The sequence below is a fragment of the Telopea speciosissima genome, chromosome 11, assembly GCF_018873765.1.
Source record: "Telopea speciosissima isolate NSW1024214 ecotype Mountain lineage chromosome 11, Tspe_v1, whole genome shotgun sequence".
Classification (NCBI taxonomy): Eukaryota; Viridiplantae; Streptophyta; class Magnoliopsida; order Proteales; family Proteaceae; genus Telopea; species Telopea speciosissima.
In genome coordinates, this window is record NC_057926.1 from 30,692,717 (window position 1) to 30,716,993 (window position 24,277).

Below are 24,277 nucleotides of genomic sequence, written 5' to 3' on the forward strand. Positions count from 1 at the left end.
TACCTTGTCAATTCTACGGAACAAGAAATTGCCGGGCGTTAACTTCTTCTTGACACGGCTGTGAAAATCTGGAAGACAGCCAAGGATACTTACTCTAAAGTTGGCAATGCTGCTGCTCGGTATGAGCTTCGCCAAAAAATTCTTCAAACCAAGCAATTGGAGCTGTCCCTTTCCCAGTATTACTCCAAGTTCTGTACCATGTGGCAATTGGATTTTTTTGGGACTTATACTGCTACCTGTGAGACAGATGCTATTGGGTTTCAGAAATGGGAAGAGGACTTACATGTGTTTGATTTTCTTGCTGAACTCAACATTGAGTTTGACCAGATCCGGGCTGCCGTCCTCTATCGTGATCCTCTTCCCTCCTTTGAACAGGCATATTCTCTTGTTGCTGCTGAGGATGATCGCCAGACTGCTATGATTCAGCCTGCTACACTGGAACGATCTGCTCCTCTCTGGTTCTCAATCTAGAACCTGTGGTACTGGGGCTGATCGACCTCCTGTCAAGTGTGATTATTGTGGTCGGGAACGACACATAAAGGACCACTGTTGGAAGCTTCAGGGCCATCTTGCAGATACCCGAGGACGTGGTTCGGGTCGTCCTTCCTGGGCTAATCAGGCTGTCTCTGATGATCAATTTTCTGACCCAACTGGTCCTCTTTCCAGTAATGAGATGCAGCACCTCCGCACTTTGATGTCCAGGCAGGACACTACTGCTTCCTCTGCCTCTACCATTTCCTTACCCTAAAATTCTGGTTCAGGTATTACTTTTTTGTGGTAATTGCTCCTCTGTTGATTCCACCTCATGGGTAATTGACTCTGGCGCAACTGACCACACGACAGGTTCTCCTTCTCATTTTTTGAATTATTCTCCATTACCTGGTAATTCCAAAGTTCGTGTTGTTAATGATTCTCTCTCCCTTATCTCTGGGAAGGGAACCGTACAATGTTTGTCGTCTATGTCTTACATGTTCCCAAATTTTCTACTAATCTCTTGTTTATTAGTAGTCTTACTAAAGATTTGCACTGCAAAGTCACATTTTTTCCTTCTCACTGCTTGTTTTAGGACTTGGACACGGGTCATATGATTGGTAGTGGTAAGGTGGTTGGTGGTCTCTATGTGCTCGACGGCTGTTTGTCTACAATTTCTGCTTTGGCATCTCTTGGTTCTCCTATTGGCACCTCAGATTCTGCCCTTACTGAGCTTCTTACATGGCACAAGCATCTTGGCCATCCTTCCCTTGGAGTTTTATCTACTTTATTTCCGTCTTTGATTAAGAGAAGTAATCCGAATAACATTAGTTGTGATGCTTGCATTTTTGCTAAACAAACTAGAACTATTTATCCTGTTCCTGATAATCGAAATTTAGTTTCTTTTGCTTTGATACATTCGGACATGTGGGGCCTTGCCCGGTGTGTGTCCACTTCTGGGTTTCGTTGGTACGTTACTTTTATTGATTGCTTCAACCGGACTACCTGAGTCTACTTGATGAATCAGAAGAGTGATGTCTTTAGTTGTTTCCAGTTATTGATGGTTCAAACTCAATTCGATGCCTGCGTGAAGATTATCCGTGCTGACAATGGGAAGGAGTACATGGACAGCCAGTTTCGCACTTACTTTGACTCACACGGGAGTATCCACCAGACCTCCTATGTCGACACGCCAGCCTAAAATGGTGTTGCCGAACGAAAAAATAGACAACTTTTGGAGGTTGCTCGCTCCCTTATGTTCACCATGCATGTCCTTGCACGATTTTGGGGGGATGCTGTGCTTGCTGCCTCCTATCTTATTAATCGGCTGCCATCTCGGGTCTTGGATGCTCGCTGCCATCTAGAGGTTCTGTTGGGGAGTTCCCCCTTTGTTGTCTCTCCAAAGGTGTTCGGGTGTGTTGTGTTTGCCCGTAATCACCACCATATTTGGAAGCTTGATCCTCGGGGTCTTCGGTGTGTGTTCTTGGGATACTCTGCCACTTAAAAGGGCTACAAATGTTACCATCCTTCCACATGGCAATTGTTGATCTCTATGGATGTTGTGTTCCGTGAGTCTGAGGCTTATTTTTCAACTCCTACACGTCTTTAGGGGGAGCCTCGGAGTGAAGAGGTGTCTCCTCTCATTGAGCCGTTAGAAGTTGAGGTTTCTACTGTGGAAGAACCATCAACGGAAATAAAGATTCAAGATGGGATCACCGGACAGGAATAGGACCAGCCCCTGATACAAGGAGTTGTTGAGCAGCCTATTGTCCAGGGGAGACTAGAAGAAAATATCCATATTATGATGAGACGTTTACCAGAGGAACTTGGCACAGAAAGACTACCACCACTGAACCATCTCCACCTGTACTTCCGGCTCCAAGTTCTCCTCAACCTCCTTCGATTCCCTCTCCTGGTAAGTCTGCCTATGATCCTAGTCTTGATTTGCCTATCGCTATTAGGAACCCTAAAAGGAGTTGTACTCAACATCCTATTTCTAATTTTGTGTTTTATGACTCCCTTTCCCCTTCCTTCTAAGCTTTTGTTACCTCTCTATCCTCCGTTTCTATTCCTAACTCTTGGCAGGAGGCTATTGCCAAACAGAAGTGGAAAGAAGCAATGAATGAGGAGATGAGTGCTCTGGAGAAAAATAAAACTTGGAAGTTGACAACTCTTCCTCCTAGAAAGAAACCAGTCAGCCGCAAATGGGTCTTTGCTAAGGGTGTTAAACGGTCCGGTTTCAGTTAAACGATTCGGTTCAGTTCGGTTTTAACTGCTTGAGGGTAGAAACCGAAACCAGGAGTTAAACGGTCTCATAATCAAAACCTGGATCGTTTAGTAAACGGTTTCGGTTAAATGGTTCTATACGGTTTTACACGATTTTGGTTAGACGGTTCTATACACATTTTCTACTCTACTTATTAATACTAGTTATTACTTATTGCTTACTAAGTTATTAGTTTTGTTTTTTTGGAAAAAGGAAATCATTAATAAAGAAACATGACTGCTTAGTAGTTGCTACTTGCTAGGTTTTGACTTTTTGTTTATTAAAAAAGAAATTTGTTAAGTTTTTAAACGCATGGACGGTTTGGTCATAATCAGTTTTAATTGGATTACAAGGTTTGAAACCGTTGGATTAATCGGCCTAAACCAAACCAAACCGATTAAATAAATGGTGTCATTTCTAAAACCATAACCAGACCATTTAACTAAATGGTCTGCCGATTTCGGTTTAAACGGTTCGATTCGATTTCGGTAAACGGTTTCGATTTAGTTTTGACACCCTTAGTCTTCGCCATCAAACAAAAAGCAAATGGGTCTATTGAAAGATACAAGGCCAGATTAGTTGCAAAGGGCTTTACCCAAACCCATGGCATTGATTACCAGGAAACATTCGCCCATGTTGCGAAGATGAACACAGTCGAAGTAATTATCTCCTGTGCTGTTAATCAAGGTTGGGAACTTCAACAACTTGATGTAAAGAATGCCTTCCACCATGGTGATCTTGAGGAGGAAGTTTACATGGAAATTCCTCCAGGATTTACCACTTCAAAGACTAGAGGAAAGGTATGTCATCTGAAGAAAGCTTTGTATGGGTTGAAGTAGTCTCCGAGAGCCCGGTTTGGGAGATTTCATAAAGCTATGGTGTCAAATGGCTACAAGCAAAGTAATGCTGGTCACACATTATTTATCAAGAAATCAGGGCAGCATATCACAATGCTAATTGTCTATGTCGACGACATTGTGATTACAGGAAGTGACACTGAATAAAGAAGTTGAAGAAGTACTTGGGTACTGAATTTGAAGTAAAGGATCTAGGGAAACTCAGATATTTCTTGGGAATTGAGGTTGCCCATTCAGCTCATGGCATCTCTCTATCCCAACGAAAATATACCCTTGATCTGCTCAGTGAAACTGGAATGTTAGGGTGTAAACCTGCAGACACACCTCTGGAGCCTAATACTCATTTGAAGAGCAAGGATGGAGATCCTGTTGATAAAGGCAGCTACCAGAGACTTGTTGGCCGCTTGATATACCTATCACAGATATAGCATTTGCCGTGAGCTTGGTCAGTCAATATATGCATGACCCTCATTCTTCTCACTTGGAAGCTGCCTATAGAATTTTGAGATACTTGAAATCTTCTCCTGGAAAGGGAATTTTATACTCTCCTCATGGCCATACTCGAGTTGAAGCATACACAGATGCTGACTAGGCTTGTTGCCCTAATGATAGGAGATCTACTTCAGGATACTACACCTTTGTTGGAGCTAACTTAGTCACTTGGCGGAGCAAGAAGCAGTCTGTTGTTGCTCGATCAAATGCTGAAGCTAAATTCCGAGCCATGGCACATGGAGTTTGTGAGTTACTGTGGTTGCAAGGCCTTCTACAGGATTTACACCTTCCAATAACTCTACCACTGCATCTCTACTGTGATAGTAAATCTGCCATTAGTATAGCACACAACCCTGTTCAACATGACCGTACCAAGCACGTGGAGGTTGATAGGCACTTCATTAAAGAGAAGCTAGAGCAAGTAGTTGTGTGTGTCCCATTTGTTCAGTCCAGTGATCAACTGGCTGATGTTCTTACTAAAAGTCTTTGTCCTAAGTCTCTGTCTTCTGTAGTTAGCAAGTTGGGCATGGTTTATATATATGCACCAACTTGAGGGGGAGTGTTGTAATGTAATGGGTACAAGGGTAATTCTGTCCTAGGGGTATTATTATCATTTATATCCATTCTGGAATGTTCCTCATCTAGTTATAAATAAAGGGGCTATGGGCACATTGTTCATAAGCCACATTCAAGGTTTTCACATTCAAGGATTTCCACAGTTTCTATTATTATTGCATGTGGCTGAGCTATAAAGCCTAGTAGTTTTTAAGTTTAGTTACCTCCTATTTTAGTTAGGTTTTAGTAGTTTCTATTTCCCTACTTGCTATTTTCAGATTAGTTTCTATTTTAGAAAGTTACTATTTTTTATTGTAAACTTGCCTAAGCTATTAATAGGCCCCTTATTGTAAGGAACAGATTTTTGGAAAATAGAATTTCAGGCCATGTTGCCATCGGTTATGGGAAAAATTCCATGTTTCAACAGCTAGGATAGCTGTGGATGAGAGACCCAGGCTGAGAGAGCCATTCCCCTAACCCCCCCCCCCTTCTCTTCTATCTTCTCCTCCATTGCAACCGATCCCCTGTTGTGTTGCTGCAACCACTGTGAAAAATACTCAAAGGCTGCTACCACTTTCCATCCAACATCAAAGCTGTTGCTGCTTCTGCTGCACCCATTCGAGTGAGACTGTTGCTGTTCCTGAGGCTTGATTCCTGCTACAACTTCAAGGCTGTGTATCTTCATTCCCCTTCATCAGAACCTGCAGAGTTTTGGAACATCTCACACCATCATCCCCTCCATTCGATCCCCACTTCTACCCCATTCCATTGGCTGGAATCCTCCATATTCACAAACCTTTTATTTTCATTTCACCTTCATAATTTCACTTCCATCCATCAGAACTTCACCAAAATCGCAGTAAAGCTTTCCCTCAATAGGCCCTACACTCAATCCAAACTTGAGCCCCAACTGGTGGCTGGTTTGGCCTGCAGAACTTTAGTTTCTATTTTTGTGTTGCTACTATATTTTCCAATTCATCCATCAGATTCAAGTGAGACTTTCAGCAGAGCTTCTACTCCATACATGCATCATTCGATCTAAGCTTGGTTGAGTTCCAGTGGCTGGTTTGGTTTGATTTACTAAACCTTCTAATTCTGCCCTTGTTTCTATTTTGGATTTGTGAGTTTACTTGGGACTAAATTAACCCTAATTTAGTCTTACATTAAAGGTACTCACTCTTGTATACAAAAATCCATGGTTACATATCCAATTGCTAAGTTTGTTTACATTTCTCATCTTCCATCGTCTTTACATAGTTTTTCTTTGTCCTTATCTTCTCATTCCATTCCTAATACACCTATCATTAGGTTTTATCTCATCCTAGATGTAAGTTTGTTATGAATTTGGAAATGGATGCCTAGTTTTCTGGCCAGACTTGGACCATGGTAGATTTACCTTCAGGTAAGGACCTAGTAAAGTGTCGTTGGGTGTATACTATTAAGTATAACTCTGATGGCTCTGTTGAATGGCTTAAAGCCCGTTTGGTTGCCAAGGGATACACAAAAACCTATAGAGTAGATTATTTTTGAGAATTTTTCACCTGTTTCTCATCTCAATTCCATACTTGTGCTTATTTCTTTAGCTATTAGTTTTGACTAGACAATATATCAGTTAGATATCGAAAATGCCTTTTTATATGGTAATTTGCATGAGGAAGTATATGGAATAACCTCCTGGGTATGTTGCTCAAGGGAAGAATGCTGGTAAAGTTATCGACTTAATAAGGTAATTTATGGGTTGAAAGTTGAAACAATCACCTAAAGCTTGGTTCAACAAGTTCAGCTCCATTGTTATCAAGTGTGGATTTACATAGTGTTATTCTGATCACTCTATCTTTATTCGTCAACGGGACTCCAGAGTGATTGTGTATATTGCATACGTTGATGATATCATCATATCTGATAATTATGCACTTGGTATTACAAAGGTGAAATCCTATTACAACAGCATTTTCAGATGAAAGACTTGGAGCTTCTCAAATATTTTCTTATGTACTTGGTATTTTCTTAGTATTTTCATAGACCTAATAAATACTGGTTGGCTATTCAAATGCAGATTGGGCTGGTGCTGAACATGATAGAAGGTCAACTATTGGATATTGCACATTTGTTGATGGTAATCTTGTTACGTGGAGAAGCAAAAAGCAAATTATTGTGGCAAGATCAAGTGTTGAAGTAACTATAGGGCTATGACTCATACTAAAGCTGAGTTAATGTGGCTGAAGTCACTTCTTCAGGAGCTTGGCTTTTCTATTACTAACCTATAAATATGTTTTGTGAAAATCAGGCTGCTATCTATGTTACCGGCAACCCAGTCTTCCATGAAAGAAAAAAAAAACACACACATTGTGAAGTTGACCGTCATTTTGTATGAGTTGCTGTGATGAGGAAACTGATCTCAACTCCATTTATTACTCCTGGAAATCAGCTTGATGATATGTTTGCTAAAGCCTTGTTTTGTCCAGCCTTTCTTGATGGTTGCTTCAAGCTGGCCATGGGTGATGTATATGCTCTAGCTTGACGGGGAGTGTCGAGATTAGTGGTTCTTTACTCCTGTGTTCAATAGGGGTATTTTGAGGTTATTGTTTTTATGTTTTAAGTAAGAGTTTGTAGTCTTTATTTATACTTGTTAGATATATGGGCCAGAATACCGTGGGGGTATTCTGGACCTTTTTCCCTTTGTTATTTTATTTGTTTCTCGTATGTGGTTTAGTCCCACATTGCTCATGTACTTATTTTATTGTTTCATTATGATTATAAATATAGATGTGCTTGGGATGAATTAATCATCCAAGCCTTACCCTAATTTTAAATCTCACTACATGGTATCAAAGCAGATTTCAAATTAGGGACCAACCCCCTTCGAATTTCAGTGTTTTTTCTTCTCTCTCTCTCTCTCGATCTTCTCACCCCTCTCTCTCTCTCTCTCTTCTCCCTTGTTTTCCATTCCCATATAGGGCAGCACTGATGAGGTGATCATGCGATCCAGTTGCTGCCCCCATTACCTCATTAATGCTCCATAATTCTGCTTGATAGGAACCAGCCAAGACTGCCTGCGATATTTGGATCTTCAGTTTTTTTTTGGAGATTGCTTCTACAACACCTACAAGGAATCAACTCCTCTCTTTGAAGACCACAACCTGCAGCAGGATTGCCCTTTTATTGGTTCAGTTCTTATCTCACAGATTTGAAGACCTCCTTGAGATCGATTCCACCATCACAGAGTTTTTTTCAAAACCCTGACACCTATCGATCTTGGAGTTGCTACTGCCCATTGGTTCTGATTTTTTGCAGGTTATTTCTTCCATTATAGAGGGTCCCTCGACTTTCCTGCAGTTTTTGTGACTCTTTATTCCCTTCATCGATTTCAGCAATTCAGGGTTTTTTCAAAACCCTGACAATATCGATATAGGGTTCTTCCTTTGCTTCTGTTTCTGATTTTTTGAGAGTTAATTCAGCCCTTAACTTGAAGATATTATTGGGCTTATTTGCTGCGAGTATGAGTGATTCTTCCAATTCTTCAGCTACTTTGGATCAGCCACTTCATGATGGCCACAGCAAGACAGACTACCACAATTTTCCACCAAATCCTATTAAACTTGATGGCTCAAATTACCTTTTATGGTCCAGATCTGCCTCCTTTGCCATTGTTGGCTGTGGTCTCTCCAGCCATATTAATGGCACTAGTGTTATGCCTATTGAACAAGGACCTGCTCAGGAAAGGTGGCTTGCCAATAATGGTGTTCTCATGTCCTACCTGATTGGCTCTATGACTTCAGATTTGCAGCATAACTTTCTTCTTCTCGACACAGCTGCACAGATTTGGGCTGCTTGTAAGGAAACCTACGGGCAGCTTGGCAATGATGCCCAGGTATATGAACTTAGGAAGAAGGTCCTTCATACCACTCAAGGTGAACTTTCAGTTTCGAAGTACTATGCTACTCTACGCAGTCTGTGGCAACAATTGGACCACTTCTCTGACTTTCACCCGACTACAATTGCTGATATTGCTTCCTATAAGAAGCATGTGGACAAGATCAGGGTATATGATTTTTTGGCTGGCTTAAATGTGGAGTATGATCAAATTCGTGTTCAAGTGTTGGGCCATAAGCCTTTTCCCACACTTGAACAATCTTATGCCTTGGTGTCCTCTGAGGAGAACCATAGGGCTGCCATGTTGCACCCTCCTGTTACTAACAGATCAGCTCTCAAGGCTGCTGCCCCTGCCACTCCTGCACCTAGTGGCACTGCTTCTCTTGGTGATTCTACTACAGGGATTGTTGTTTGTGAGCACTGTCACAAACCCTGTCATACCAAAGAGAAGTGTTGGAAGCTTCATGGGAAACCGGCTGACTTTGAAGCTAAAAGGGCTGCCAAGACAAAGACAAAGACAAAGACCAAGGCCCATCAGACTGAGACTGTTACTGCAGCCCCTGCTACTGACACTGGTCTATCCCAAGATGATCTACAGGCACTCCTACGTATGCTAAGGTCTTCCGCTGTTGCTGCCTCTACTACATCAGCTACTGCCAGTTCTTCTGCTCCTTCAGGTTCACACTTTGCCCAGTCAGGTATTCCATTTGGAGGTCATTGTGCTTCTATAGCTTCCCATCCTTGGATCATAGATTTTGGAGCTACAGATCATATGACCGGTTCCTCTGGTTTGTTTCACAGATATTCTCCCACTTCTGGGAAAGACAAGGTCAAGGTGGCTGATGGTTCCCTTTCTTCCATATCTGGAAAAGGAATCATCAACTGCACTTCCTCTCTTCCCTTGTCTTCTGTTTTGCACATTCCTAACTTTACTACTAACCTTCTTTCCATTAGTAGTATTACACGTGATCTTAACTGCAAAGTCACTTTCTTTCCTTCTCATTATGTGTTTCAGGATCTGGAACCTGGGAAGACGATTGGATTGGGTAAAGTGCACAGTGGGCTGTACCTGCTTGATGACGGTCGCTTCTCTCCACCACCATTGCCTTCTCCGCTACACCAGAACTCCATGGTCTCTTTCTGAACTCTACCAGTGGCACTCTAGGTTAGGTCACCCCCCTTTAGGAATTTTAGCTCATTCATTTCTTAGTTTGGTCACCCTTCATACTAAGGATGACTTTTTTTGTGAGGGTTGTGTTCTGGCTAAACAGACACGTTCAACTTATCCAATTTCAAATAAAAGGAGTTCTTCTTATTTTCAATTGGTACATTCTGATGTTTTGGGCCCTAGTCGTAAAACATCTATTTCTGGTCATCGTTGGTTTGTCTCTTTCATTGATTGTCATTCTAAGAACACCTAGGTGTATCTTTTGCACACAAAAAATCAGGTTTTCTCATGTTTTCAGCATTTTCATAAAATGATCCAAACTCTGTTCCAGGCTACTTTAAAAGTATTGAGAAGTGATAACGGAACAGAGTATACATCACAATTTCAAAAATATTTGGTTGATCATGGCATCATTCATCAAACTAGTTGTGTTGATACCCCTGCCCAGAATGGTGTGGCAGAAAGGAAAAATCACCACTTGTTAGAGATGGCCAGGGCTTTGATATTTGCGAGGAATGTCCCATCTCAATATTGGGGGGATGCGGTTCTCACTGCGGCCTATCTCATCAATAGGCTACCTTCTCGGGTTCTTAACTCCCGTAGCCCCTCTGATGTTTTAATGGGAAATTCCTCATTTATTGTGCCTCCCAAGGTGTTTGGTTGTGTGTTATGCTAGAGAAACCAGATCTCCAGGCAAACTTGAACCGCGGGGGCTCCGTTGAATTTTCTTGGGTTATTCTCCAACCCATAAAGGTTATAAGTGTTACCATCCCCCTTCCCGCCGTACCATGGTTAGTATGGATGTTATTTTCCATGAGTCCCTTTCTTATTATTTTTTGCCACCTCTTCAGGGGGAGAGTTCTAGTGAAGATGTGTCTTTTGAGATTCCTCTACTTGAGGTTCCTCTGGCTACTGCCCAGCCTTCTTTACCACCCACGGCTGCTGCCCAACCTCCTTTGCATGCTGCCCATCCTACTTTGGTTAATGCCCAACATCCTCTGGTTGTTCCTCCCTCACCTGATGGGAATCCTTTACAAGGGTAGACTATAGAAAATAATGTTGTTAATGTTCCTATCCAGGGGGAGCTGACTCCAGTCCAGAGAACTATTGGTGAATTTCGTACTTTTTGCTTCTTATAGCTCTCTTTCTCCTTCTTTTCGTACTTTTGTATCTTCTCTTTCTTCTGTCTCGATTCCTAAAAATTGGCAGGAAGCATCTACAGATGGAAAGTGGAAGGCAGCAATGTTGGAAGAAATGAGAGCACTACACAAAAATAATACGTGGGATCTTGTGGCTCTTCCTCCAGGGAAAAAACCAGTGGGATGTAAATGGGTCTTCGGGGTCAAACAGAAGGCTGATGGTTCAGTGGATCGGTATAAGGCACGTCTGGTTGCAAAGGGGTTCACTTAGACTTATGGAGTTGACTATCAGGAGACCTTTACACCAGTGGGGAACTTGAGGAGGAGGTATATATGGACATTCCACCAGGCTTCTCTGATGACAGGACTAGGGGCAGGGTCTGTAAATTGAAGCATGCTCTTTATAGGTTGAAGCAGTCACCTAGGGCCTGGTTTGGCAGATTTCACAAGGCTATGATTTCAGCAAGTTATAAGCAGAGCAATGCTGATCATACTTTGTTTATCAGAGGAGTTGGTGACAAGGTTATTCTTCTCATAGTCTATGTGGATGATATTGTGGTCACTAGTAATGATGGTGATGCTATCAAGGATTTGAAGCTCCTCCTTGGCCGAGAGTTTGAGGTCAAAGTTCTTGGCCCTCTAAAATATTTTCTAGGGATAGAAGTTGCTCGATCTTCAAAGGGCATCTTTCTTTCTCAAAAAAAATATGTCCTTGATCTATTGACTGAGACAAGGCTGCTAGGTTGTCATCCTTCAGATACTCCTATGGAAGCTACTACAAAACTTAGGGAGAAAGAGGGTGAGCCTGTTGACAAGGGTGGTTATCAGCGGTTAGTGGGCAAACTAATCTACCTTTCTCACACACGACCTGCCATAGCAGTTGTTGTAAGTTTGGTGAGCCAGTTCATGCATGATCCCTATTCCTCTCATATGGATGCAGTCCGTCGTATTTTGAGGTATTTGAAGTCTGCTCTAGGAAAGGGAATCCTTCTATCTCCCAATGGTCACCTTAAGATTGAAGCTTATACTAATGCCGATTGGGTTGGTTCTACTGACAGAAAATCTATCTCTAGCTATTGTTCCTTTGTGGGTGGGAACCGTGTCACATGGTAGCAAAAAGCAGAATGTTGTGGAAAGGTCCAGTGCTGAAGCCGAGTTTCGTGCGATGGCACAAGGAATTTGTGAATTTCTATGGCTTAGAGGATTATTACAGGATATCGATGTTGCTATCCATCTTCCCATGATGCTTTATTGTGACAATAAAGTTGCCATTAGCATTGCTCATAACCCTGTCCAGCATGATCGTACTAAACACGTAGAGGTTGACCAACATTTCATAAAGGAGAAGCTTGAAGCCGGCCTCATTTGTGTTCCCTTTGTGAAGTCTACTGATCAACTGGCTGATGTGTTCACTAAGGGACTGAGTAGCAAGCTGTTTCATCCTATCTTAGTCAAGTTGGGCATGCATGATATATATGCTCCAACTTGAGGGGGAGTGTTAGATATATGGGCCAGAATACCGTGGGGGTATTCTAGACCTTTTCCCTTTGTTATTTTATTTGTTTCTTATATGTGGTTTAGTCCCACATTGCTCATGTAATTATTTTATTATTTCATTATGATTATAAATATATAGATGTGCATGGGATGATTTAATCATCCAAGCCTTACCCTAATTTTAAATCTCTCTACAATACTAACAGAGGTGTTTTAGTTTTTGTAACTTATTTTTTTCTTTAACATATAAGTACTGCTCACGGTGGTAGGAATCCTAACCTACCGTGAATCTTTGCTTCCCCTCTCAACATCGACTTCTTCTTCTTCCTTTCCTGTTTTGGTATTGTTACAAAAATTATTCCAACATATAGGCACTGCAGAGATTGTACAGAGAAGAAGAATATGATAGAAAAATAGTGGCCAAAAAAAATCTTAATAACAAAAATTATACTACCTGGTGACTGAGATAGTGATCGGGATGGTTAGTCTGGAAGAACTGGTCCACGCTTTCTGATATCGAGTGACCAGAAATACATGGCACGTTTCTGACTGCTACCTGCAGAACATCAAGATAAAATATTAATAATGAATACTTGAAATGAAGAAATTATCAACCATCAACCAAAATGGGAAAATATTAACTTCAGTACAAATATAGCGTTAAAGAAATGTTCAGGTTGAACCAAATTAGAATGCATGTAGCTACCAAAAGGAAAAACAGGTTGCATGCGAATACTGTAAAAGTGAGCCTAAAAGATGAGATAAGTCTTGCAATTTCTCAAATCATCTTATGCTGTTTTGAAATTCAAGTACAAATAGGTTACATTCTCTATTAGTTATGAACAAGCATGGGTACTTTCTGGGTTTTGCAAGTGCAGAACAAATATCTCATCCCAAAAACGCCTCAACATCTGTAAAATAATGCTATTGCACCAGGGTGTATCTTTCTTTCTTCTTCATTGTTTTGTTTCATTTTCAATTTAAGACTATCATATGATAAAAAAGAAAATTCCCAAATTAAATGATAAAAACAATAATAGTACAAAAATACATTGTAGGAATTTGTATTATCTATTTTAAACCATATATGTTTACAAAATCCTGCAGAGGAAGGCCTAAATCCCATTAGGAGAAGTGAGAAAAAACAGGTTGACCACAAGTATGGCTTCAAATGGAGTTAAATGGAAAACAGGATTCATGTAGCCAACCCCATTTAGTTGGGACAAGGCTTTATTGAGTTGAGTTGTGTATCACTAATACCCAACGCTTACACGTGTCTCTCTTTCTGGGCATCTGAGCTCTCAAGTTTCATTATCCTGTTCATAGCATTGTCTCCTACGGTCAAGTTTCAGGGTATTTGGATTGGATCATAGATTGGTCCTGGACAACCCAATCCAGTGCAGATTGCCCGATCTACTGCAAAACTTTGAACTTTCCACTGGATCGTCAAATCCATTGTTACCACTGTTTACATATAGGATCAGCCTAGGGCTGTCAATCAGTTGCCCATGAAGTGAACTGACTGTGATCCATAATTAGTCTAATTAAACAATTGGATGTCCAAAGTCCAACAAAAATCCAACAGATCATAATCATGCAGATCCTTAGTGGAATCTGTTTCCTATACTTTCAGAGTTGGAGCCACATTTCAGTGAACTGTAGTTTCCTTTGTATCTTATATAAATAGATTTGAACCATATGTTTCGTTTATAAAATTATAAATATTAATTCATCTACTGAATCTGCTTATATTTCATTTAAAAACAATAAAAATAATATGACAAATAATCTCATTTTATAAAGTATATATGGGTATCTTTACATTGAGAAATAAAAAAAAATAGATAGATACACCCATGGTTAAAAGTATCGACCGATACGATACGATACATACCGATACGTCTCCCTTTTTAAAAAAAATGAACTGTCTCGAATTGTATCGAAATGTATCGACCGATACGGGCCGATACGATACAATACGACCGATATGTATTGGTACCATCGATACGTCCAGTAAAGGGTTCTGTGGGTGGTTTAATGATACATACCGATACATTACTGATACGCACCGATACCATCGATACATTCCATAAGAAAACCATTTTCACTTACAGACTCGATACAACTCCTAATCTAACAAAAAAATGAAGGAAAACTCTCAACCAAGAGTCTAAAATCTTGCATTTAATCTTGGTTTTTCACACTTTTAAACTAAAAAAACGAATCAAAGAGTGCTACAACATCATCCTTTGCATCATCAAATACTCTTCATGGCTATAGACGATTACAACATGTAAGAAACCTCATCTCTTATAACAATTTCAATTTAATGCACTTGTTTGGTTATACATCATTCACCATTTTAGGTTTTATGCATGACACTTATTATATATTGCTTATTTATACTTTTTGTTCCAAAAGTGTATTTCCTTGTGTATTTTGATTATTTTTATGCGTAACTGTATTGTTCGATACGTATCTCTGAAACGATACGATACGTCTCTTAAAATCACCCAACCAATACGATACCCGATACCGATACTTTAAACCTTGGATACACCAGGAGCATACAAGACCAACCATCCAAAACAGGCCCCGTATCACTGCAGGACTATGCCCCACTTCTTCCCCCAAGAACTGGAGAACATAAATAAGAAAAGAGTGAAACCAGCACAAAAGAAGTCAGACGCAGGTACTCCCAAGGCAACCTCTTCAAAGCATAGCTTGCCGACTAAATTTTTTACTCGCCTCCGGACTCTCAAGAGTGGAGCTAACTCGAGGAGTCATGTAAATGAGGGGTTTAAATGATTTAAACAATTCTTCTTGCTGATATAGAGTCATTATTGTTCTTTTTAGGAATAACTCTTCTTGGTGACATGGGGTTTGTGATTTTTAAGCATATAAAAGGTGAGGATAGTGGGTTGGAGTCATTATAAATGCTATTTCATGAAGAAAATAAAAATTGAGTCTTTGCATAAGTTTTAATTGCTCAATACGATAAATAATGAATCTTGACAATGTCAGTAGGTTAATGTAAGACCAGTTTACAATTAATCAACCAGTTACTAGTCTCACAATAGGATCACTATATGACGTCAGCAGGTTACAGCTGGAACACCCGCACAGAAATTGACAGTTCATCTTACGGAAACAATTAACAATATGCCAGTTGTAAAGAGATAGAAATGAAGCTCATCACATATTTCTAACAAATCCAAATAAAATAAGCTGACACATACCAGTAAGTGTGAAACATCAATTTTGAGCTCTACACCAGCAGTGTGGGAAGCCATCCCAACACCAATGACTTTTTTGGCACAGAGAAGTATCTGACGAAGCTAAAATTTATTTGAATATATTGTCCACGTCATTACCTAGTTATGGATTAAATTTCAATCCTATTCGGCTCCTCTATGTGTCAATATGTGTTTCAAACACTATTTGAAAAGGTTAAAATTTGTTTGAAAAACGACGACCATCGGGGGGAAAAAACAAGGGGAATATGGTGGGCCATACAATGGAGATGGACTGCCAAATTTAACATTTATCTCATCTAAGGATTTCCCCATCCATCTACTAGTTAGAATAAGAAAATTATTTCTCCATGTGACGAAAAAAGCTGTCGTGTGGAAATGTCTCCCAGACTGTCTGAAGTACAATTAATGATCCTTTTCTGTAAAAAATAGAAATGCTTAATTTTTTCATGGCAATCAAAAAGCAATGAAATCTCAACTAATGCTCACAGTGAATTGATCTACGCGTCGACGTTGCGATGATAAAAAATGTAACCGCATGAATGCTACTCTATCATACTCCTTATAGAGCATGTAGCAAGTCCATAGTGTAAACAAGTACGCCATTGAGATGTGTGCAAAAAACCTGATCATAACCCAATACAATTGTTAAGCAATTTTGTACGAAAAAGCAGAGTATAAATCACATGTACAATTCATAAAAGAAACACATTTCTTATTAACAAGGGAAAGCATATTATGTTCATGCAACCAGAAACTGATGTTCTACATATATATAGAAATACAAAGGAAAGTATTAGAATTACACTAAAATATTTCTGAAAGTTTTATCACAGAAGGAAAACGTAATAACTCTGTTTTGTTGTTTCAATATCAAGGAAAAGGAAAATGAAATTTAGAATATTGCAGGAAAGGCAGAACAATAAAACAGCGCACTTTCTAATGCTGTTCTGTTGGCCAGCATGTTAGCCAGCAAAAGTAATGAAGCAAAAGATAAAGAAGCAAAGTAATATCAATCTTGATCGAACTTTTCCTTTGGCTTACTTCCAACCACTAAAACGCACAGATAACTTCATAAAACCTTAATATCATTTTAATACAAATGACCTTTTATCCAAAAAAAAAAAAAAACCTAGACTCTTTCAATCATCCACCACCATCCTTCTAACCCCTTTTCCTTATTCCACTTCAAAACCTAAGACCTATTGACACTTTTAACCCTTTTCCAATCCTAAACAGGAAGCATTCTCTCCACTACTTCTGCCCCTGCCAATACTACTCTAAGGCAATTGAACTTCTTTTCAATCCTTAAGGTTGATTTAGTAGTCTACATCATGGACAAGGTCATGCTCACAATAAATATTTTTTGCATAAAATACATCTGGGGTACCTAATGTTTAGAGAAATTACATTTCGGGTACCTCACGTTTGATTTATTATGTCTCATAAATATCATGTGTAGGGTATCTCATGTTAATTAAATGTTATGTTTGGGGTACCTTCTTTTTTATATTTCCAGTTTTGCCCAGAGATATTATGTTTGATTTTTTTCCTCTCCTCCAACCGATCTGCCACAGCATCCACCTGCTGCAGGGAAGAGAGAGAACCAGCGAAGGGAGAACTACCGCAATCCTAAGATCAGGAAGAGCTCTTTAATACGCGAAGAGAAATCCCTCTCAAGTCCCTGGTTGCACAGCCAAGCGGCTCAGTAAGTAGTGGAAGGTCTTCAAAGAGAAACAGCTTAAACAGAGCAACAAGAACCATCAACAACTCCTCTCAATTCCTCTGCAAACTCTTCAATCCCAATCTCTTCAGCTCCATTAACAGTTTCACCAATAACAACCCTTCTCGCTGCTTTACCTGAATATGGCAAATACGATCACATCTTAGAGACCTTCGCAGAGAAGTACATTCAGCCCAAGCTGCAGCTTCTCCCTTCTCTACAAATTCCTAACCTCTCCCTCTCCGACACCCCTTCTCTGCTCTCAATCGGCAGTGGCACCACCACCACCTCTTTGGCATCGTTGATACTTCTCCCCTGTATGGACGTTAACTCCTCGCCAACTGAGTCCCTGTCTTCTTCTTCTTCCACAACAGCTTCGCCATCCGTGAATCTTTGTCTGTCTCCAAGAAGACCGTCATTATTACATGTTCTTCCCTTCTTTCACTTTTTCCTTCGCTTCTGAATCCTCCCTCGTTAGGCCAGAACTAGAAGAGAGACCCAAAAAACTTGAATCAAACAAAATACCTTTTTACAGTAGGATTCGAGGCTAGACGGAGGAAAATTGAGCTGTAGTTCCCAAAGCATTGTGCTTTCCAAAGAAATTGAATAGAGGAGAAGAACCTTAATTCAAGCAATAAGAAGAGGAAGAACAACAAATAAGATCAGGGACTCACGAAAAAAAAAGAATATAAGTCATAAACTAAATCCAAAGAAGAGACCCCAAAATCTGTGACACATGTAGGAAGTTCAATCTGTGAGTCTATGCAAGCAAGTAGTGAACTGAAAAACCAAATTAACCACGATGACCAGATTCAGAGAACAATGGAATAAAGAGAGAGCAAGAAAAGAGCGGGAAAGGGATTTACCCCTGGAGCATTGGCCTTCTGAAGCCAACAGAAGTCCTTGAGCTTCTGAACTTCCTGGGAGAAGCCTTGGAAATAAGGAATTAAGGATAATCCCTGTCTCTGCATACATTTCGTCGCCGTGCTTGCCACCTTCTCCAACCACAACTATTTGTGGTAGAGTCTCTCTTAATGGTGAAGTCTCCTACTGCCTCCCTGAACTCTCTCCCTCTCTCGTTCTCTCTGTATTTTTATTTTTAGAAGCAGTGTCTCTCTATAATTGAGTTGTTTTGCCGAAGATCAGACTGAATCAGCCGCGACTCCTCCCGGTTTAATAGTTGCAATGTTGGTTCAGTACTGAAAAGGAATGGGAGGATAATTAGATCGGTACGCCCCTACTGAATTCAGCATTGAAAGGGAAGAAAGAGGAGATGACATGGTTAATAGGAAATGAAGGAAAGGAAACAGTGGTGGCCTGAAACTCGTCCATACCTATTTCAAGTAATATGGCCCCAAAGAAAGGAATAGAGCAGGGGAGAAAGAAAGTGGTAGGAGAGAATACCAAAGGAGGGAGCAGAGGGCGGGGGTTGCATGAAGGAGCAAAGTGCGGAGGAGGGTTATGGGAAGAAGTAGAGGATGGAGGGGATGGAAGGAAGGAGCAGAGGGCAGGGGGGTTGCAGGAGGGAGCAGGATGGAAGGGGTTGTGGGAGGGAGGGGCTACAGGGTTCACAGGGGGTAGATATAGAGAGAGATTAAGGGAGGGAGGGGGTTGTGGTGTTCACCGGTCAAAAACTCTCATCTCATGCAGGAGTTACAAAAGCTCTATCAAAAATTGGTACTTACCATATGGGTCATTTTCAATAGAGAAGAAACCATCAATCCTCTGAAATCATCTAGAGCTTGAAGCCCTGGGAGTAAGGTGTAAGACAAATTGGAGGCTACACATTTGAACGGATAAACAAGGTAACACTAATTCCTTTTTCTTCTCCAAGAGATTACTTGATTTATGAGGATCAATTTCAGGTTTAATTAAAAATTATTTATCAACTTAAACAAAAGCAACTACTGAGGTCCCAAAGGACAACTTCATTAGTTCTCAATTACAATAAGTGATCCACCTAAAATCGGCTGTCAAGTCCTAGTTGTTCAGATAACTTTGTCTAACATAAATAGTTCTTAGAACAAAATGTCACTAGATTCTCTATTTTTTTTCCCTTGTTCTTCAGTTTTGCAACGGCAAGGTTGACTGCAGGCATTTACTTCAGTAGCCATTGTTGGAAATGATAATGAACATATGAATAACAATGTTACTTCAACCTTCATTCATCATGAAATATTTACTTCATGTCAAAATATGGCTATTGGACTTCAACATAAATTTAAATTCACAAATACATCAAGGGAAAATAAAATCAAAAGTTTCATAGTTCATACTCCCCCCCCCCCCCAAAAGAAAATGTAGGTATTTAGATTGATAAAAGCGTGTTTATGGTTTCTAACATCAATATAACATAAACACATCTTGCAGTGGAAGTGAGATATAACTTACTTTTCTGATTTAGGACGAACATTTGATATTGAAAGCTTATCAATATCACTGACTACCAATTCTTTTCTTAGGAAAAATAGCGTTCCACCCGATACATTGATTGGAATAAGAACTAAGATTGCCAGGATTGCCATTGGTATGAAAATTTTCAAGCTGTTTAAAGAAAAAGAAAAAGATTCAGAGCTCGATGAAAATAGTTGGACAAAGATATGATCATATGAAAGCCTCAACAATTATAGAACAAACAGAAACTGTTCAACAATGAATGTATATACCGGTAAGATGAGTTAGACATCAACTCTAGGAATCATAGAATTGCAAAAACAGAAGTTTTTTAAAACATGAGTTTAAGAAGCAACGGTTACTTAACTTATAACAGGGACAACTAATAGAAATCTAAAAAGTAGTTTATTGTAAAGAAAAAGACATGAGCCATGTAAATGTTCTTCAAAATAAAATAAAATCTAAGATTCTAGCGGTAGTATTCATAAATATATGCATGGAAATGCAATGAAGAAAAAGTTATTTATTCCTGAAAAATGTGGAAAATGGTAGTTCACAGTGCATCGCAGATACACAGAGATTGAACAACTTTCCATCAGAAAACTTCCACTAAGCAAGGCTTTCACATTCCATTAAGGTAATTCACTTAAATTCTAAAATGTTAAATTATCATATGTTACAGATCACACCCATCTGTATAGGTACTAAAGAAGTGGACTCAAAAAATTTCATAATTCAGAAACATAACAGGCATGAGTAATTCCCAGCACATCTCATGAATCAAAGCTGAAATCAAAAACAAAAATATGCAGTTCATTATATTCGACTACAATTTCCCAAATCATTTTAGAAACTGAAATCAACAGGCTGGTGCCATATCAGTACATAGGGGAACGAAGTGACTCATTTTAAAAAAATAACAGTAACAAGGGTCTCTTTCCATTTACCAATTGAAGCTGAAAACCAGTTCAAGTAAGTAGGGACTCAGAATCAACTAAAGTTAACCACACTACATTATAAGAAGAAACATAAAATTGAAGCCAACAAACCACAGCCATGACTGTATATCTCTGAGAGAAAATGGAGAAAACTTCACATCAGGAAACTAATTGTGGAAAATTCTTGGTGCATTCCTCCAAGTCAAGTTGAAAACCAGTTCAAGATTCAACTAGAAGCAAGTTTCCACATTGAACGACAATTCACCTTACTAAAAATTGAAACTTTTCATGAAAAAACAGAGTCCAAATCAGGGCTAAGCAACTTCGAAATCTAGTACTCAACCTACCCGAGCAGATAAATTCGAAGAAAAACAGCAGAGTCAAGGCCAGCGTGATCGATAAGCTCTGTCTCACTCATCCTCAGAGCATCCGGCATCCAATTCAGGAAAGTAAGGTAAGTTTTGAAATTGAGGTTCACAAACTTGGCAACCAGACCTCTTCCATGTCTTGGACTACTCCTGGCACCTTTGATGTACCATTTTGGGAAATAAACTCTATCATTGATAGGTTGAATCCTCAGAAGAGCAAAAGCAAGCAAGAAAGCAAAGGCACCGAGTATGTTAATGAAAGCAGAAACTCCAATATCCTGAAGAGACGCCATTAAACCTCAGAATTAGACAGCAGCAGTAGCAGAAGAAGTACAGAGAAGAGCTGGGTCAGGTCAGGGATGGAAAGAAACTGAAGAGAAGATAAAGCAAGAAAAGGATAACTGAAGAAGAAGAAGCAAGATAAACAGAGAATATTGCTAGTTAAAGTTATAGTGGGTGTGAGATGGCATGGGCTCTTTTTGGGGTTTGATTAGTGCCCTTCCTTCTGTTACTAAAATACATAAAAAGTGACAGTGTGGCAGGGCACTGCGGCACTTCATTCTTCAACGTTTGCGAGGACTTCTCGGGGTAAGACGGATATTGCACGAAGCATCGTGTCTGAACAACATGATCTTATCAAACAGCTCGACAATAGAGAATCCAAATTGCTCTTCCTTCGACAGAAATGTGTATATGATCATGACAAGATGCAAGGCAGAACATTGGATACTTAAAATGATAGTTTTTTTTTTTTTTATGAGAAAATAAGAGGATAGTTTCTTGGATACTATTTTGGTTTTTACTTGAAAAATCACGTGGGATTTAGGACCAGAGTCATTGGCTTTCCGTAAATAAATTGAATATAGACCTAATTGTAAGGAAATAATCCTATAATATTTCCGGATAGTCCAAGTTTAAGAGTGAAGGATCTCCAAGTCTACAAGATAACTCATATCTGCTTACCAAAAAACAAAAAAAAAAGTTAACTCATAACTGGCTCTAAAGTCTAAACCCAAGGTCTTTTTCTATGATCCCAAGGTTACAAGTTCACATCTATTGATTAATAAATTAACATTTTTGAAATTGCAAAATTATTCGTATTGTTCAAGTCACCTTGACTATAGAAAAGGAAAAGATTCTTTGAACCACTGTGTATTGCTCAAGTCACTTTGATTATAGGGAGGCCTGGAGGGTCTACTAGGATCCAGATCCTCTGTTGTCGAGTTGCCTGGTAAGATCGTGCTATCGAGACACAGCAAGGTGGGGAATGACTGCCTTACCTCTAATCGAGCCCATTGCCTGACCAAGGGTAAGGTAGTCATTCCCCGCCTTGTTGTGTCTTAACAGCACGGTCATGCCAAGCAGCTCGATAGGAGAAGATCCAAATTCGGTGTGCTAGCATTTCTCTCTCTCTTTCTACATAAGAAATGATCTTGTTGCCTCCCACGAATGAAATCGTTCCATCACACCTCATTGGTATGCTACTCTACGCCACTTGCTCAGAGAGCCCTCTCTCCTGTAATTTGATATTTATGCTCCATTTAAGGGTCTATTTGACAACATTTTTTGTTTCATAAGAGTGGTTTTTAGTCAAAAGTGTTTCGGCGTTCTAGACAAAGTTTGATTACGTACAAAGGATTTTTTTAAGAAGTAATCGTACAAAGGTTTTTTTTTTTTTTTAAAGAAGTAATCATACAAAGTATTTTTTAGGAGGTTTTCAAGCCAATTCATACGAGTTTGGATTCCGTATGAAATTTTTGATTTCGTACAAAGGGTGTGGTATAGATGATAGGTGTTCCTAAGGTGTTTTGGTGTTCCGGAATCAGTGGAAAGGACAAATCAGGTGAATTCCACATTGTTGATATAGATCATGTAGGTTCATGCAAGACCAACAAGAATCAGGTTCATTGAGGTTGATGGCAAACACGGATTGGGGTAAATCAAATAGTGGTCGAGGGTCCAAGATTTTTCATAGAATGTTTCAATGGCCATAATGACTTCACTTTCTGGTAATAATGGATGAATATTCATAAGCAAGAGAAGACAGTTGTGGGTACCGCGGTCCAAATGGAGAATTGGTTTTCGCTTGGTTCCTTGGCAACAAGGAGGGATGTTGATATGGGGGTCGGGATCATGCTTTATATATCAAAATAAATGGAGTCACCACCTAAGATTCGGCCTAGGACCCAATTGGTGTAACCCATTCGAGGTAAACGGAAAGGGTTACGTGATTTTATATAGTCTAGTTAGAGATTATGGGTAAGTGTTCAGGTTACGAGCATGGGAAGGTATGAGCACCCCATCTCACCTGGCTAAATCGATCTTTCTATTAGTTCTTTATTAATGATGTGTCATATATCAACATGTAAGGCTAGTTGGTGATACATCATACATATGAAAATATGCTAATCATAATGCTTGTAGCTAAAAATGTTGATATGCATAGTAACATGAGTTGCTTTAATGGATGCAAGGTATACTAAAATGCTTTATGGGCATTGAAAAACAAGAAAAGAAAAACTACATTTTGAAAATAAAAATTATTATTTCCACTAAAGCAAGCTACTTTAATGATCTACATTATGCTAGAAATAATAAGAAAGAAAAAGAAAGATACCTGTCAAGAAATAAAAGAAATAAAGAAAAATGTACCAAATACGAAATATACGATGTCTCATGGCTCATGTGGAGACGGACGATTGGCTTGTCTCTCTTTTGTTGGACAAAGTAACGACTATGTAAAATGGATTAGGGTTACTCGGACTTTAGGTAGAGTAACGGCAGTAAAGGGAATTTTGCTACTCGGACTTTGGCCAGAGTAACGACTACAAATGGGCTTTTCGCTACTCGGAATTCGGGCAGAGTAACGGCTAAAAATAAGATTTTCACTAATTAGATTTCAGAATGGCTGAAAACATGCTCAAATCTAGTTAAGACTGGTGACAAGTTAGGTTTCAGGTAACTCGGGTAACAGAAGTGTAAGCTTCGAACCAAGATGAATGGGGCTTGGAAGAAGACTCAAAAAGGGATTTTGGACATCAAAAACGAAGAAAACACGACAGAGAACGTGCTTCCTCGAGACTAGGGTCTCCTCCCTTCTCCCCCGTTCAAATGGGGGGCACCCCTATTTATAGGGGTCCCCTGGTCAATCGCAGTGCCACGATAAAAAACTCGTGGCATCGCAAGTTTATCAGAATGCTGACACCCATGGTATGGTCCCCTCTACCTTGGCCCAAATTTTGGCATTTTTTTTTTATTTTGTGAAGGTTTTTCGACCTTTAT

The 24,277-nt window shown here is 39.6% G+C and overlaps 1 protein-coding gene across 1 annotated transcript in view; it reads right to left on the reverse strand.

The window, feature by feature from the left end:
• The window catches only part of LOC122645979 (CSC1-like protein At1g32090), an 83,505-nt gene extending 62,061 nt beyond the window's left edge, over positions 1-21,444 (reverse strand). The window contains exons 1-4 of the mRNA XM_043839422.1: positions 20,975-21,444; positions 19,687-19,839; positions 16,062-16,197; positions 12,773-12,874 (exon numbers count right to left, since the gene is read on the reverse strand). Coding sequence (XP_043695357.1) covers positions 12,773-12,874; positions 16,062-16,197; positions 19,687-19,839; positions 20,975-21,288 — 705 coding nt within the window. The 5' untranslated portion in view covers positions 21,289-21,444. The remainder of the gene's footprint in view (positions 1-12,772; positions 12,875-16,061; positions 16,198-19,686; positions 19,840-20,974) is intronic.
• Between the last annotated feature and the right edge of the window lie 2,833 nt (positions 21,445-24,277).